At 39.9% G+C, this 18,329-nt stretch overlaps 1 protein-coding gene across 2 annotated transcripts; it reads left to right on the top strand.

The window, feature by feature from the left end:
* Positions 1 to 9,907: 9,907 nt before the first annotated feature.
* Positions 9,908 to 17,231, top strand: LOC308700707 (H-2 class II histocompatibility antigen, E-S beta chain-like). Of its 2 annotated transcripts, none has more exons than XR_014031341.1 (4): positions 9,908 to 10,031; positions 10,278 to 10,550; positions 10,877 to 12,624; positions 16,653 to 17,231. XR_014031341.1 is itself a non-coding variant. In XM_081382466.1 (4 exons), the coding sequence occupies exons 1-4, from the start codon at positions 9,962 to 9,964 to the stop codon at positions 16,766 to 16,768; spliced, it is 741 nt and encodes a 246-aa protein (XP_081238592.1). In that variant the 5' UTR covers positions 9,908 to 9,961; the 3' UTR covers positions 16,769 to 17,231. The 2 variants fall into 2 exon arrangements, 1 of the variants encoding a protein (XP_081238592.1); XM_081382466.1 differs by having other exon boundaries at positions 10,877 to 11,158.
* Positions 17,232 to 18,329: the final 1,098 nt, after the last annotated feature.

The following is an 18,329-nucleotide window of genomic DNA, read 5'->3' as shown; positions in this document are numbered from 1 at the left end:
GATACAGGTGGGAACACTGGATACAGGTGGGAACATGGTAGATACAAGGAATAGCAAGAGACAAACACACCGGGAACATCCAACAACGATCTGAAAAAGACAAGACAAAACAGTTAGCATATATAGGCACTGCTGATCAGATGCAGGTGGAACCTATGAACCGTGACATTTACCCCCTAATACTCACAGGTTGCTTTATTGCTGCAAATAACTATCAGTGAATTTTTGATTGAAGTCTGCTCACTGTAAGTGGTGTTGGGCTTCTTCTAAACTTATGTTCAATGTAACTAATAAAGTGCTGTATAGTGATGACAGACAAGAGGAAAAAATGGACACTCTAGCTTGATGAGGATATATTTTTTATTTTTTTATTTTATATTTATCATTGGTTAATTTTATGTAAATTCTTCTTCCCTTTCACAGATTCTGTGATAAAGCAGTCTTCAAAACTACAGTGTCCTACACAAGCCCTCAGTTGCAGAAAATGCAAGTCTACATAGAGTATAGTATAGTATAGTATAGTATAGTATAGTATAGTATAGTATAGTATAGTATAGTACAGTGTTGGGCAAGTTACTTAAAAAAAGTAATTAGTTATAGTTACTAGTTACTTCTCACAAAAAGTAACTGCGTTAGTAACTGAATTACATCATTACAAAAGTAACTAATTACCGGGTAAAGTAACTATTGCGTTACTTTAAAAAAAAAAAAAAGTGTAAATATAAGAAATTTCTTGGATACCCCAATATGAAATGTTAAATGAATTAAATAGGCACTAAATAGAACATGCTTCTTAAGAAATGTACCAAAAATAAATAAATTGTCATAGAAAATATAGCCTTCTTACACATACACTAGTGCATATCATTAAAATGATAAAACTCACACACCTTTACAACTGGTAGACTGTATTGCCTACTTGAAGTATTTTCTTCCTCACAATATTAAGTTTAACAAAAAGTGCTCTCAATATAATACTGAACAATGTACCAACATAAATAATAATAATAAAATATAATCTTTTGGGGCTTTATTTTTATAACCTACAGAGAACGTCATCATCAGAGGTTAGCCAAATTCTAGTCGTGTTAACAACCGGTCAAACAAATAGCCATGTTTGAACGTTCCCTGCAGGTTATTTTGGAGTTTATGTTAGGCTATATAAACTAATTAAAACATTGCATATGATACCAATATGCTACAGAGATTATTCTAATGCTGAAATGTGTAATTTATTTATAAATTAAAGTATTCAAGTATTTATGCTCGTTGTTCGGACACATTCGGTCTCTGTCGCGCACTGTCGAGCGCGTTCTCGGACACACTCGGTCTCTCTCGCGCACTGTCGAGCGCTTTCTCGGGCACACTCGGTCTCTCTCGCGCACTGTCGAGCGCTTTCTCAGACACACTCGGTCTCTCTCGCGCACTGTCGAGCGCTTTCTCGGACACACTCGGTCTCTCTCGCGCACTGTCGAGCGCTTTCTCGGATAACGGTCTCTCTCTCGCACTGTCGAGCACGTGGACACACTCAGTCTCTCTCGCGCACTGTCGAGCGCGCTGGCTTAGAGAGAGCCTACTCGGATGAAAACCGCTTCAGTGAGCTCAATTATAGTAACGCCGCATTTTTATTGACAGTAACGGCAACGGCGTTGTAACGGAGGAAACAGTAATTAGTTTGATTACTCGTTACTGACAAAAATAACGCCGTTAGTAACGCCGTTTATTTATAACGCCGTTATTCCCATCACTGGTATAGTATAGTATAGTATATAAAGGAACTATATAGACCCTGTCTATATAGAGAATGAATGTGAGGAGACTTAATGATTGAATGTATTGTTTGAAGTTTATTCACAAAAGCAAGGTTAAGTTAAAAGTAGTAATCTGACTACATTTTCTTTACATACAAACTTTACTTAAAAACTTTAGACCTACACTACAGGTTTAAGTCTGTATGATTTTTTTTTTTTTTTTTTTTTTTTTTACCCTCTGGGGTCTAATGTGTTTTTGGGGTCCTTGAGATGTTCTGACATGCCCTGACATTTGTGTTTTTTTTCAGTTGCTTATAAACATATTAATGGCAAAGGTATAATTACACTCTATTTAGCACAAATAGGGCTACCATAATATGTGAGCATGTATGTACATGTTTGTATTTTTGAGAGAATAATGTTTATGCATGGTTATTGAAAAAACTAAAAATGAAAGTTTCTGAAATAAGGCCACAAAACACATACTAAAGAAAGACTTCTGAATAATGCATTTTGTCGCCTAGAGTTTTTTCTTCAAAATGATATGAAAATCATCCTGCCTAATCATTCACATAAACCAATACATTGATTTAAATTTTGTAAGACACTTTTTGTTTGGAAAGGCAATATGCGCAGGGGTGTCAACGATCCAACACCATTATGCATATATAGTGGTTCACACCTGAGGAGACAATGGCCCCGCATAATGGGGCTGCATACTTAATGAGCCTTTCATTCAGGTGTGTCACTGAGCCACAAGAAAGAATGCAAGGACTATATATATATATATATATATATATATATATATATATATATAATTGGTTCACAGTTGGAAACACAGTTGTTGTTGTTTTTTCACAAATTGTGCTTGCAAATTGTATAATATCCAAGGTAAATATTTCTAGTAATTGTGCAGTTAATTGTTCTCATACTGTATTTTCAGAAAGTTTTGGAATATATTCTCTACCCAAATGTGTCACTAATAAAACACAATAAAAATAATTTAAAGAGAAGGCTTATATTGACCTTTTAAGATTTTGTTTACATCTATCCTTGTATATATATTTTTTTGCTATTTTATTAAAAAGGTTATACAATTACAACAACAATTAAAATTAACAATTACAATAACAATATTTCCAGTGTAATCTTTCTTTGTAAAAACTAAAGTATACATTTTATCATATTTATTTTTACTCATCTCAGTATAGCAATAGTGTTTGGTAAAAGCTGTTCATTCATTCACACACAAAAACGCGATTCATTTTGAAACAGTATTTTTGCCAGCTGTAGTAGCTCCACAACAGCGCGCATCTGTGCATTCATTCATTCATACACTGAAACGCGATTCATATTTAAACAGTCTTTTTGCGTGTACAGACACTTGCGATTAGAACAAAGCAAATATTGAACTGACCTATTCCTCAGCCGGATCCGTTGCTCCTCGAAATGAAACTTCCAGCACTTCTGAGGTAAATTTTCCAGGATTATTATTAAGATAGTATTATTCCTCACAGCGTCGTAAAGTCTATGAGTCTGAAAGTGAACTCGCAGTGTGTGTTATCCAGCTGATGTGGGCGTTTCACAGGTTTGTATGGATCGCCTCATTTGATCATTTGCGTTTGAATAGTGCACGCTCTCCGTGGGCGGAGTCACATTAAAACATAATGAGATGAGATGAGAACGACTGACATCTCTCTCTTTTCATACATATTACATAAACTTAGAATATTTGTTTTTTTATATAAATTACTTAATTCAAAAGAAGAGAATTCAAGCTTAATGCCTGTGTGTCTGTATGCCTGTTTGACTGAGTATTCGCTGAGTTATTGTTCATTTTTGGACACGTTTAAGAAATTGACTTCACTGACAGAGAGTAGGCAGAACTCGCATCATGTTTATTTTTCTTTATTTGGCAAAAAGCACAACACTTTGTTTTTATTGTGGGTATACACAAAAATAATACACACTTAACAGGATCGATTAGTGTATGAAACTTGTTTGTAATATCAAAGTCAACAGAGTAGTTTGAACTGATAAGAAAAAAAGCGAGCAGATCATGCCGGCGTGATTGTCGAGCCCAGGGGGTTAAAGACGTCTCTTCTGCTCACCAAGGCTGTATTTATTTAAAAAAGACAGTTCAAAAGAAATATTCGGGCCAAAAGTGCAAAATTAAATAAAAATAATTAAAGTGTTCAGTGAACACAGAGAGAGACGAGAGTCTTACTGAAGATGGATGGTTTGAATGAGCCTACTCATCCACCTATGCGTATAGCCTACTCACTCACATAGTATTGCACATAAGCTTTGTAAACTTTGAAGAGAACAGTTCACAGCACACAGTTTTGAGAATACAGTTACATGTCTTTGTGCCATTTTTGAAAACAGTTCCTCTTCAACTGAAGACACAAGTGAACATCACATGCCTGGCATTTCCAAGGTGTGTCCTGCCTTTTACCAAGCTGTACTTCGCAAAGCACACAGCACTTGTGACCAACTGTGGAAATATTCTTTGCATCTGAGGTCAGCTCAGCTCCTGGAACAGGTATATGGTCACTGCTGGTTTGTTTTGGTGCTACTTTCTGTGACACACCACAGAGCTCCGGAATAAGCCGTTGCATGAACTCTATATGGGTCATGTTACCACATAGCTCTTTGTGGATAAGGAAAGCATTGGTGGCAGCAATGTCCAAGAAGTGTAGAAAGATCTTTCTTTACCACTTCATTGTTTTGTGTTGTGCAGGGTAGAACTGTAAGAGCTGATCGGACAGGTCAACACCCCCCATGTGTTTGTTGTAGGCAGTCACAGGTGCATGGAAATGACATGGAAATGTCTTTGTCCTCCATGTATCTTGTGTTTTCACCCTCCTCTGCACAGTCTCACCAGTATAAGCGGAATGAATGGTGGAACAGACAGATACCTCTTGTGTGTCCATCCACTTCACAAATACAAGAGGACCATCGCGATTTCACCTGATGGATCCTCTGGCAGATTTTTTTGAGAGTGAATTAGTTGCATCACGTGGGCAGTCATTTCTGTTGTCCCTGTAAGTCCCACATGCACCAAACTTCATTGCAAACAAGTCTTTTAGGAGCTTTGGGCTTCGGTTGAAATTGTCCATGTACACATGGTACTCAGAGCCTAAAACTTTACAGTCCAAAAGAGATGTTACAGCATCATATGACAGTCCATGGCCTGTGGGAAAGTTGTTCTTTCCTGTGTACACAGAAAAGTCCACAGTGTATCCATCTGATGAGTCTGCAAGAACAAACAACTTGAAACCCCACCTGATTGGCTTGGCTTTCATGTACTGTGTCATACCTGAGTGTGCTTTGAATGCCACCATTCTTTCATCCACAGCTAAGTTTCTTTTAGGATGATAGATGGATTTACAAGCATGACGGATAGTGTCCATGAGAGGTTTGACTCTGAAAAGCCGGTCATGTTCAGGTATGCCCCTCTTTCTGTCATTCTCCTTATCTGCATCTGGGTGACTCATGTGCACATTCCATGAAATGGTGCGGTATCTGTCTCTTGACATGATTGTGGCAGGAAAAGGCAAAGAGAAAAGACTGTCTTGCTGCCAGTAGTCCTTGATGGAGCTCACCTTCACCATGGCTATGTAAACAGCAGCCCAATGTAGCGGTACATTTCACTGATGCTGACATCAGTCCATTTATATTTGCGGCCTTTTGCAATTGCACAAGCAGCCTGAGCATTGGTGTTGTGGCACAGAGTTGACACTGCATTCTCAGAAAAAAAACATTTTGAAGAGACTCAGAGGAGTGTGTGCGTCAGCAGGACTCAGCTGTGGCCCAGGTTCCTGTGCAGGCAGGAATCTCAGAGTCTGTGGAACCATATCAATGTCAGTCTCTGTTTGCCATGACAGAGTGGACTGCTTTTTGCTTGTCTGAATGTTTGTCTTGGCCCTCTTTGCAAGAGGTGTCTGATGATCAACATCATCTTTATAGCTGTAAAACAAACAAACAAACAACTGTGAGCATGTTTATTACACACAAAAAAACTATTTCAACCACTAAAAGTAATATTGCCCAGATATTAAAAAAAAAAAAAAAAAGTTTTTGCAACGCCATACAGACACATAATGTTTGTATGGACTATGTAAAACTGGAATATGTAAACAGAATTATACTAATATCTGAAAGAAAGGGAATAAGTGTATTTACTCAGTATCATTTTCAGTTGTTCTCAAAACTGAACGTCGCTTCACGTCGTGCCTGCCATGTCTGCCGAGCCTGAGTCGCTTCACGTCGTGCCTGCCGAGCCTAAGTCGCTTCACATCGTGCCTGCTGAGCCTGAGTTGCTTCACGTCGTGCCTGCTGTGCCTGCCGAACCTGAGTCGCTTCACGTCGTGCCTGCCGAGCCTAAGTCGCTTCACGTCGTGCCTGCTGAGCCTGAGTCGCTTCACGTCGTGCCTGCCGTGCCTGAGTCGCTTCACGTCGTGCCTGCCGAGCCTAAGTCGCTTCACGTTGTGCCTGCTGAGCCTGAGTCGCTTCACGTCATGCCTGCTGTGCCTGCCGAACCTGAGTCGCTTCACGTCGTGCCTGCTGTGCCTGCCGAGCCTGAGTCGCTTCACGTCGTGCCTGCCAAGCCTGAGTCGCTTCACGTCGTGCCTGCCAAGCCTGAGTCGCTTCACGTCGTGCCTGCTGTGCCTGCCGAGCCTGAGTCGCTTCATGTCGTGCCTGCCGAGCCTGAGTCGCTTCACGTCGTGCCTGCCAAGCCTGAGTCGCTTCACGTCGTGCCTGCCAAGCCTGAGTCGCTTCACATCGTGCCTACCGTGCCTGCCGAACCTGAGTCGCTTCACGTCGTGCCTGCCGAGCCTGAGTCGCTTCACATCGTGCCTGCCGTGCCTGCCGAACCTGAGTCGCTTCACGTCGTGCCTGCCGAGCCTGAGTCGCTTCACATCGTGCCTGCCGAGCCTGAGTCGCTTCACGTCGTGCCTGCCGAGCCTGAGTCGCTTCACGTCGTGCCTGCCGAACCTGAGTCGCTTCATGTCGTGCCTGCCGAGCCTGAGTCGCTTCATGTCGTGCCTGCCGTGCCTGAGTCGCTTCACGTCGTGCCTGCCGTGCCTGCCGAACCTGAGTCGCTTCACGTCGTGACTGCCGAACCTGAGTCGCTTCATGTCGTGACTGACGAACCTGAGTCGCTTCACGTCGTGCCTGCCGAACCTGAGTCGCTTCACCTCGTGCCTGCCGAGCCTGAGTCGCTTCATGTCGTGCCTGCCGTGCCTGCCGAACCTGAGTCGCTTCACGTCGTGACTGCCGTGCCTGCCGAACCTGAGTCGCTTCACGTCGTGCCTGCCGAGCCTGAGTCGCTTCACATCGTGCCTGCCGAGCCTGAGTCGCTTCACGTCGTGCCTGCCGAACCTGAGTCGCTTCACATCGTGCCTGCCGAACCTGAGTCGCTTCACATCGTGCCTGCCGAACCTGAGTCGCTTCACGTCGTGCCTGCCGAACCTGAGTTGCTTCACATCGTGCCTGCCGAGCCTGAGTCGCTTCATGTCGTGCCTGCCGTGCCTGCCGAACCTGAGTCGCTTCACGTCGTGACTGTCGTGCCTGCCGAACCTGAGTCGCTTCACGTCGTGCCTGCCGAGCCTGAGTCGCTTCACATCGTGCCTGCCGAGCCTGAGTCGCTTCACGTCGTGCCTGCCGAACCTGAGTCGCTTCACATCGTGCCTGCCGAGCCTGAGTCGCTTCACGTCGTGCTTGCCGTGCCTGCCGAACCTGAGTCGCTTCACGTCGTGACTGCCGTGCCTGAGTCGCTTCACGTTGTGTCTGCCGAGCCTGAGTCACTTCACGTCGTGCCTGCCGAGCATGAGTCACTTTACGTTGTGTCTGCCGAGCCTGAGTCACTTCATGTCGTGCCTGCCGAGCATGAGTCACTTCACGTTGTGTCTGCCGAGCCTGAGTCGCTTCACGTCGTGCCTGCCGAGCCTGAGTCACTTCATGTCGTGCCTGTCGAGCCTGAGTCGCTTCACGTTGTGCCTGCCGAGCATGAGTTGCTTCACGTCGTGCCTGCCGAGCCTGAGTCGCTTCACGTCGAGCCTGCCGAGTCTGAGTCGCTTCACGTCGTGCCTGCCGAGCCTGAGTCGCTTCATGTCGTGCCTGCCGAGCCTGAGTCGCTTCACGTTGTGCCTGCCGAGCATGAGTTGCTTCACGTCGTGCCTGCCGAGCCTGAGTCGCTTCACGTCGAGCCTGCCCAGCCAGAGACTGTTCAGAGACTTTATTTTCTCATTCAAGCATGTTTCCTCACTCTGGTCAAGGAGTCAATAACATTAAGTAGCAATGTGCTGCATGGATAATCTCGAACGATAGACACTTTTTGCCTCTCCGAAATATATCTTTTAACATAAAACAAAATTTATACATAATGCAAAACATATTTGCACTTGACCACTTGTCTTCTTGTTTACTTTTTTAAATATATTTTCAATACTTTGTATTTTGAAAAACATGTCTGTACAGTAGTTGCTATGTAACTAACAGGAGACACAAATTTAAAATTGTGATGATTCTAATTAAGTGATAACAGTTGCTGATGTTGTACAAAATAGGCCTACACACACCATACTCATCTTTGCACCATTAAAATGTGCAACACTTTGTGTTTTTACAACCAAATTATATGTATCTAATTAATTTAAATTACAGTGGAATGTTTTTCTCGACATCTCGCAATTTTAGGGCACATGAGTTCCCGAACATAATGCATGATGGGATACGCTGAGCCTCAAACACCGCTAGTGTGGGTTTAGCGTGCATTAAGGGCACTGCACTTTGGCATTTTTAAGATATGGTACAGTCCTGCGCACTTACTTCCTGTCGTTTACACATGCTCTCAAGTGGCCAAGGCCACATGCCTTGTCTAAATACCCACACTTGCGTCGTGGCCACTTGAGCGCAAACTATTAAATATAATAAATAAAAGCTCTGTAAACACTTGCAGGAGCAAACCCCGCGTAATGAACAGCGATACAGATGAAGCATGCGCGATTATGGGAAGTTAAACTTTCAAACGAAGAAATCAAAACATTAAGTTCCACTCAACTTAAAATTTTAAACTGAGTTAACAATTTGCAAGTTGGATTTTTTACAGTGAACTATTTTCAAATGATTTGTAAATACTTTATTACACAATATTTAAGTGTTACCCATTATTTTTAGTGGTCGCAGAGTAATTATTCAAAGTACATACTCAGTGTCACGTTTAGGCAAGCACAGGAAGAAGAAGATCAGGGTTCAAAAAGGCTTTAATAATCAAAGCAAACAATCCAAAAGGCAGGCAAGCAAACACAACTTAACATTAACAAGACCAGAAAACTGAAAAGACAGTAACTTTTAAATACAAGACAAATGAGGGTAATTATGACAAACACCTGTGATAATAAATGAATCACCATGACAACTAAAGGGTGGCAGGAAATTGAACAAAGCAACATGACTGAAACAAACAAACTTAAAGTCCTTATAACAACACTAACTGAACATAATTGTGACACTCAGAGAGTCTGTGATTTCGGATGCAAGCCATCTCTGTTTACGGAAACCAAATGAAATGAAATGAATGTGAAGTGCCGTCGAATGAATCCTACCTGATGCAAATTTGTCTCGACTGATTTGTCTTATAAAACATTGATTTATGTGAAGCAGACTCCAAATGAGTCCAAAGAGGATCATGTACATAAACATGTTGGGGATTAACACACAGTCAATTTATGTGTAATGAACGGTTTCACACAAAATAAGTTCATTCGGTGTATTGACATCCACTCAAAAATGGCCACTTGTCTCCTTGCCGGTTTACCACCACATTGCACTTTATTTTGATCAGGCTTAATGGTTAAACAACTCCTTATAGCTCTTTATACTTCTTATAGTGCTATAAAAATAGAATAGGATGAGAAAATTCCATGTGTATAAACTTAGTATGCTATTATACTTAATACGTCATGATGGTTGTTCAGTGTAAGAACAAATCCACATGACAAAATTTCTTTAAATGAGTAACTGTATAATGTTACAATTGTTCAGGTTGCTAAGTGGGCAGTGTGTGTTGAAAAATGAAAGCAGGATTCTGCCTAACAACAGTTGACAATGCAGTAACTGGTTTGACAGTCATTTTAGATTTCTACCTCATGAACATAAACAAAGCGCTGGCAGCATTCAGATGGGATTCAGATTGAGAGAAAATGTCACTATTAAAGCACTTGAGTTGTCATCTCATATTTACACTGCAGATATTCATTGGAGCAGAAAGTGGTAAGCAAAATGAGACATAGAAGTAATATAATTAAATATGGACAAAACTTTCATTATTATCAGTGGTAGTAGATGTGAAATTATTTAAGTTTTGCTGCACCATTTTTAAGATGGATGACTTGCTCTGATTGTCTGATTTAAGGGTTATTTATGGTATATAGTACTTAAAAATAGTATTGCAACTGGCTGATGCATCCAAGTTCTCTTTTGTTTTGTTGACATAAAACTGTGATTGTTCTTTTTCAGCTAATGAATATTACATGGTCCATTGGGCAAAATGCATCTACAGCTCCCCTGATCTTAGTGACATGGTGTTTATTGACAACTATTATTTCAATAAATATCTATACACACAGTTCAACAGCACTCTGGGAAGTTTTGTGGGCTTTAGTGAGTATGGAATGAGAAATGCAAAGTTCTGGAACAACAGCACCTTTCTGCAAACAGAGAGAGCTAGAGTTGATACAGAATGCAGATTTAATATTAAATTCCGGTTGTCACAGATTCGTGAGGATAAAGGTAAGTGGATTAAGACTCTTTTCTGGTCTTTACTGTCACTTATGGAATTTAATATGTATGTTATTTTATAGGAGCATCTGCTAATAAGCCAACTAATAATTATTTACAGAAAAAGGTTGTAATGCCACCATTAATTATATACGATTTTAAACTCTAGCATTTGTAAAATTGTCTAGTAATGAAAAATTTATTGTAAGCAAAAAAGAATTCATATTTCTAGGGTTTTGTGAAATCACCCCCATTTGCCATACACATTCACATACATATGAGACATGCACTGATGCATTGTAAACTATGTACTTAGGAAGTTTCTCTCCTTGATTCAGTGAAACCGAAGGTTATTCTCAGTTTAGTGAAGCAGGCTGGTGGCAGACACCCATCTGTGTTGATGTGCAGTGCATATGAATTTTATCCTCAACACATCAAAGTGTCCTGGCTGAGAGACAGTAAACCGATGACCTCTGAAGTTACCGCCACAATGGAGATGGCTGATGGTGACTGGTACTACCAGATTCACTCTGAGCTGGAATACAGTCCCAAATCTGGAGAGAAAATCTCCTGTATGGTTGAGCATGCCAGCTTAACTCAACCCATGATCTATGACTGGGGTAAGATGAGCCACCAGCCCGGGCTCGTTGGAAAAATGTATGTGTCAACATTTTTGCAAAACACAAAATACGCTACGTCGTCCACGCTTCACGACAGATTCAAAGTGAAATGTCTGGTGCGTGGCGCTAAAAGCGTGTTTATTTTTTTCCGAACAGATTGACATGAATATGGCAATGCTCTATTACGTTGGAGTTTGTACGTTTCACTGCAGTTCTAAATTGAAAAGTCCAGTGAGTGGCGCTAAAAGATTATTGCTCCATCACGTTTTAAAGTCCGCGTGAACCGTAAGTTGCAAATGACTTTTCTCCAGTGCTGTGACGTATTTCCCAGTGAAAAGGAATATTGAACAGAGGGCAGGGTTTTACTCTAGCGCTCCTCCTCTCCATCTCTGCTCATTACAGACTAACGGTTTGAGGGGAGTGGTTACGCGTTTCCCAACCCAAGTCCTCAAACCTACGTCATCAGAGAATTCCAGACCGGAAGTAACTTTTCAGACTTTGATTAAAGATTACGACGGCAAACAATTTTTTTCTGTGTTTTAACTTGCACAGATTAATTGTTCACCACAAGACTAGTAATGTGCGCTAACAAAGTAAATAGGGTCAATTTTGATTTCAGTTGGACTTTAAAATAACCTTCACCTACACTAAACCTTGGTCCGTGTACTTTTTGGTCATTTCATTTCCTGTTTAGAATGAAATAATGAGAAATAAAAACCAGCTCGTTTATTCGTTTTTTAGTTAAGTTTAAAAAACGAAAAATGAGATTTTGGCTCGATTTTTCATTTTTCGTTTGTAGTTTAAAAATCGGATTATGGGTTCGATATTTCATTTGCACACGTGGGCAGCGCCGAAACGCCCCTTTCATCTGATTGGCCAAAACGCTCCGCCTTCAGTAAGCTACCAGCTTTTCTTTCTATCAGGCAAAATAAGAGTCAGTACGAGTGCGGCTCTGACAAATGCACTTTAAATTCCAGTTCCTCGTACTGCAAGCAGACTACTAATGAAGAATTATTAACACGACTTTCACACAATCCTTATGTCCACAATTCTTAAACTGATGTTTTATTTCTAAAATTTAAAACATGAAAAACAACCATGACATATACAATCGGATATTTGTTTTTGTTTCTTCTGCCCCTGTGAACATTGTACGAATATAAAGTAATTTAAGGAACTTTTGCAATAGTGGTGTCACAACCTTTTTTTATATATTTTTTTATTCTTCATTCAGAGACTTTTTTTGATATTCATTTAATTCTGTTGGTCCCGTTTTCATGATTCCTATGTTTAGTTCTTTAGGACAGAAATTGTCCGTAGAACGTCATTTACGGGTGTATTTCTGTTTATTTACGTTTCGAATTGCATTATGGGACTTTGATCTCTGATGCAACTGCCGTGGCCGGAGACGGACGTTTTAAGCAGAACGTCAAAAAAAAGATTTTGCAACAGTCTGCCTTTCCGTGGTAAGTCATTTTCTTTTGGAAAAATGTACGTTATCCAATGTTATTTAAATGTTATGTTGTCTGGGTACATCGTGTATACCATTTTGAATTTCCGTTGGCTATTGCTAACGTTAGCGTTCGTGAGCTGCTGTTATTAACCAGCGCTTAGTTATAGGGAGATATTAAAGAGCTGTTTTTTCTCAGAAGATTTAAAACTGACCAGGTTTGTGTGAGTTGTTTTTTGTAGCCTAATATTAGGTTAGAGCAGTGGTTCTCAACCTTTTTTGGGCCAGCGCCCCCTATCCAATATCCAGGTCCCTGAACGCCCCCCACCCCCAAACTACTGAGCGAGCAGGAATGAGTGAGAGTTAATAGATGAAATAAGTGCAAAACTGTCTTTTGTTAATACAACTGAACTATACTCAACAGTGATTCATCCCCCCCCCCAAAAAAAGTTATAAATTGCATTGACATAGCAATACCAGTATTTCTCACAGGATTTTGGTAAATCTGTGGTGAGTGGACCTCAGGCCTTCTAGGGGGGTCCGGGGGCATGCCCCCCCGTAAGAAAATTTTGTGCATTTTAATGTTAAATTCATCAATCTGGTGCACTTTGAGAGTTCAAAATTAAAAGTGCCAACCCATATTCAGTGTACAAAGAAAAATTTAAACCTCTTTTAGTTGTGTCTGTCTACATTACACTACTACATAATAATAGTTATAAAATTAATCCCATGACAGTAATAGCCATATATTGTAAAACAAATGCACTGAAAAATAAAGGACGATCATTAAAGTGGTAATGTTTGCACTTAGGTTTTATTACGCATTTAGAAGAGTATTGCAAGAAGCTGCTTACATTAACCTTACTTTTGAAAAATAAATAAATAAAATCTTGATTTTTCATGAAAAATTATGTTAGAATTGTAGGCCTAAAATACCATGGTATCAGCTTGTTTTCTTGTTTTCTTTCTTGTTTTGTTTTCTGGTATAATTAATACAATTACAATTAATTTGGTTTGTTGTGATTAATTTGTGTTCATAATCAGTAAAAAAAAATCTTCTAACAAGAATAAACACATATGAACAATTACATTATTATTGTATTATTAATTATTTGTATATCTTGAAACTACCCAAGCAGTGTTTCCTGCTCAGATGTGATGGCGGAATGAATACATTACTAAAATGTGATTGCAGAATATATTTAAATTATCCATCAAATTGTTATTTTCTCCTTACTGTGAGTTAATAATGCCTGACCAGTAAATTACTTGGTGAACAAAGAAAACATTTTGGCATTTGGGATTTGAATTAGTTAATGCCTAAAAATGTAAAAGTTTTACCTTATAAATAGAATACAGTTTAATTAATTTTAAAATTCGTCGCCAGAGTGAATGGGAACATGATTTATTTAAAATATTTGAAAAAATATGTTTCTTAAGTCAATACTTTTTAATGGCTTGTCAACTTTCCATACCTTTGATTCTAGTACTGTAAGTGCTGGATTCTCAGCACCACCGGATTGTTGTCAGCGCCAAACACATTTTTGAGCTCGTGAATGCTGATTCTTATCAGCGCTGGATTCTAGTCAGTGCTTGAGCGCTGGTCTATGACTGGAAAAATAATAGAGTCGTTGCAAAAGTAACAATAGGCTACATGTCGCATAAAACTGGAAGATTTTAGTGGATAAGAAATAATATCAAGTCGTCAAAATACAACTCGTCATAACTCCTCGAATCACAACCATAGACTGTAAAAAAATATGGACGTAGTGTCCGTGACGTCACCCGTAGGTTTCTGAAGAGCATTTTTGAAGCCTAAAGTGGGCGGAGCCGGCCGTCGCCATCTTGGCCTTGCGTCACTCCCGGATAACAGAAAATAGACAAACAGACGGGGCGTGAGTGGAGCTGAGGAGCCTGGCCTGGCTATCTGAAATCACCTAGCTCGACGTGTTCGTGTTAGCTGATGATGTAAAGCCATTTAAACGTTCCTATTTTTGCCCTTCGAAATATTATAATAGTTAAAAGACATGGCTACAAGTGAGACTGTGTATTACTTCGAGAGTGTTTGTGTATGACAGTGATTTATGTGCATAACTTACATGTGACATGTCCGTCACTCTTTCGTGGTCCGTCAGCGCGGCATCGCTCAAGTTCGTAGAGAGCTTATTCAGTCCATTTTAAATTCTGATGTTGGCCGTCTCTCAAATGGGTTATGGTTTAACCGTTAAACCATAGATATATTGCCGTTGAAGTGCAAATAAATGCGCTAGAAAATCCGCGCTCATTCATGTGCATTTATTGCACGGACGGAGAAAGCGCGACGCCTGCATGATTTCATCTGACGGTAACTTACATAAGCATATAATCCATCTGTTCCATGGGAGCAGAACGAACGAGCATTTATTGACGTTTTAATTGTCAGACATCCATTAGTGCATGTTCACAGACGAAAACAACTGAAATACAGCGCTGGTTGTTCTCTCGAACGATAACGACGGAATCCAAAGACGTGGGCTTTGTAACGTTACCCAAGTATTAAATTGTATGAAATAATAATCCCGAAAAAAAGCACAAACACTGCAGAGATGGCAAGTTCAGCAGCTAACATTGCTGAGGTGAAGTGACGGCTAGTAACAGCAGACAAACGGCTAGCACTGACAGCGGCAATCCATCTGTCAATCAAGTGGCTTGGCCACACCCTTAAATTTAAATATTAATCAACTAAACGGACGAGTTATAAAATAATTCACCCCCCTCACAGTTGTTATGAAGGGCAAAATTAGCTGTATATACCAAATCCACATACAGACACCAGGCTTTAAACATGTTTTTTTCTGCTGTAAAGTTGGTCATTTTAACATGGGGGAGATACAGATTTGACTCACTTCTGACAACAGCCTCAAGCGGCCAGTCAACGAATTGCAGTTTAACTCACTTCCGTGTTGGTTTCAAGAGAGAGACGGGGAGGTTGCCGCTTGATCACAACAAGCGCGCGCAGTGAGAACACTCACAGCATATACACAACTTGACTGCACATCATGTTTTTTACATTATTGATACTGCTTTCAATCGTAATGCAATAGAAATGAACACAAAAAACATGCCTAGTGCCTACCTACTACACTGACGGTGGACTTGCGGTCAGAGCGGGTGCGGACGAATTATTATTATTGAAATTATTATTGAAACTTGCCAGCCCAGAAAGTTAGTAAAGACATTGTTAAAATAGTCCAAGAATACAGTGGCTCAATCTTAAGTTTATCAAGTGTCGAGAATACTTTTTGTGTGCAAAACAAGCAAAAATAACGACTTTATTCAACTCTTCATTTTTTCTCTAAGTGAGTTCACATAGTGTAACAGCACAGCGCTTCTGTGTTGTACGTCAGAACGTAGGCCAGCATCCCACACATGACCAGCGTCGGCCAATAGTGAGTCTACGCTCCGACGTACAACACAGAAGTTGGAAAAACTTGAGGGTAATTACAGACAGAATTTTCATTTTTGGGTGAACTAACCCTTTATGTTCCTCCTTGCATTCAGTACTTGGCTCATTATTGTTTTGTGTTTCTGCTTCCAAATTGTCTCGCATCATTGCGGATTATCTTGAGTTTACTTTGTGTTAGTTAAAAAACACTTATTTTTGTAGACTCTTTGGACTAAAACATGACATTAATGCTATCTGTGTTGGTGTGTTTTTACATTAGAGTGTGCATGTCTTTAAAAAAAAGAAGCAGAATACATGCAGTGCTGTAAATTTTAACCGGTTATTGGTGCAAAAGTATTCTAAAAATCGTAATAATTTGTCATAAGGAATTATGGTATAATTCTGGCCCACATATTGAAAAATACAATTTGCAATTCCTTTTGAAAATTTACTGGAAAAAACTTTCATACAGTGGTAGTTCAGAGGTGTACAATTTGTTAATAATTGCAATTAAAATGTTAAAGGAAATTTACATGAATTATTTTTTTCTTCATTATCCTGCAGCTCTAGCTTCCAGGTTGTATTGCTGCTAACATTATTTAAATTCTTCTTTATTGCAGGTGCAGTCAGGCAGAATCCCCTTACTGGAAAAGATCAACACATTGCCGACCCTCATTGGAGACTTCTCTGCACATCAACACACTTCTCAACTCTTTACCTTTCAAGTTTGCTTTAACTTTCTCAATTTCTCTTTAAAGATCTCTTTACCAAGTTACTGTGATTTATTTGTATTACTCTCATTAGACTAATTGAACATAACATTAATACACACTTTGATCTAGTGTTTTGAACTTTGGTGTAAAAAATTTGCTTTGAATGCTATTTATATTATTAATTTGTATTCTTCAATGTTTTCAACTGAATTCTACTTAAAATAAGTACAACTGAGTAGCTGTAATTCTATGTATTCTTAAATGTTTTCAACTGAAAACTACTGTAATTATTAAATTCAACTCTTGCTGTAATTATATTTATTTTTATTAAATGTTTTCAACTGAATACTACTGTAATTATTATTCAACTCTTGCTGTAATTATATTTATTTTTATAAATGTTTTCAACTGAATACTACTGTAATTAAGTACAACACTTTAGCTGTAATTATTTAAATGCGTGTCAAAATAAATAGTTTTGAGTGCATTTGTTGTTGAGTGTTTAATTTACCTGTGAGTTAATAAGACTTTAAATACTGTCAGCTGCATGTGGGCCACATAAGGGCCGTTAGATTTTAACAGAACTCAACCATATTAAAGTTGCATACCAGGCCCACATATGGGCCACATGAATTTGTAGTATTTGGCTCATGCTTGGTGGAGTTATGGCAGTCCTTAGGTTCAGTTTTGGCAAAGGAGATGTGGGCCATATCTGGGCCGGCAAACACAAACTAATCTGGTCCACAGCTCAGCTGTTTATCTGGCCCACATCTTTGCCAAAGGTAATTTGCTGACTGGGACATGTTGGCAAATTATATTTGAATAGATTGTTATTGCTGCTTCCACTGACATCTGTGTATTTTACAAACTCCAAATGTATTGTTTTACTAGTGCTTATGTGTATTTAAATGTCTGAAACCTAAAATAAACACGATGTGGTTGAAAACATTGCATAGTTGTGATATATGACAGCGCTGAGCTCGTCCGTCTCTGGCGCGAAAGCACAGTTTGAATCTGGCAGTTCTGTTACGTCACTGAACATTCTAAATCCCATATGTGGGACCGTACTCTCGGGCACATAAATAAAAGGTTAAACATTTAATTTGTAACCATGAATACAAAAATAAAACTGAGGGGGCACAAATCAGATCTGAGGGGGCAATGCCCCCTCTTGCCCCCTCGTGGCGCCGGGCCTGTCTCTGTATGTGAACAGGTTTGCTGTGAACGAGCAAAAACTTCATCTCCAGCTCCACTTTGCGTGTAAAAGGTAATTTTGAAATGTCATAGAAGTTAAAGGACAAGTTCGGTATTTTACACAAAGCCCTGTTTACAGATCGTTTCTGATGAAATAGAACAGTTAAGATAAAAATTTGGACACATGCTGCTGTCCCGAGAATTTTAGGTTTCTTTCGCCCCCCCCCCCCCCCCCCACCTCCAGAATGGGTGTATAGGTGCACTGGAACAAGCCTTCCTAAAACGCATTAAACTTTCGTTTACAAAGAGATGAAACTCACCGAGTGGTCAGGGGTGTTCACTGATTTGCTCACACAAAAATCGCTGCAAAAGATGCTTTCCAACAGGTGT

The sequence above is a fragment of the Scardinius erythrophthalmus genome, assembly GCF_964197995.2.
Source record: "Scardinius erythrophthalmus genome assembly, chromosome: 13".
In the NCBI taxonomy this organism is placed as follows: Eukaryota; Metazoa; Chordata; class Actinopteri; order Cypriniformes; family Leuciscidae; genus Scardinius; species Scardinius erythrophthalmus.
Note: the sequence above shows the minus strand (reverse complement) of the source record. Positions and strands in the feature narration are given on the sequence as shown.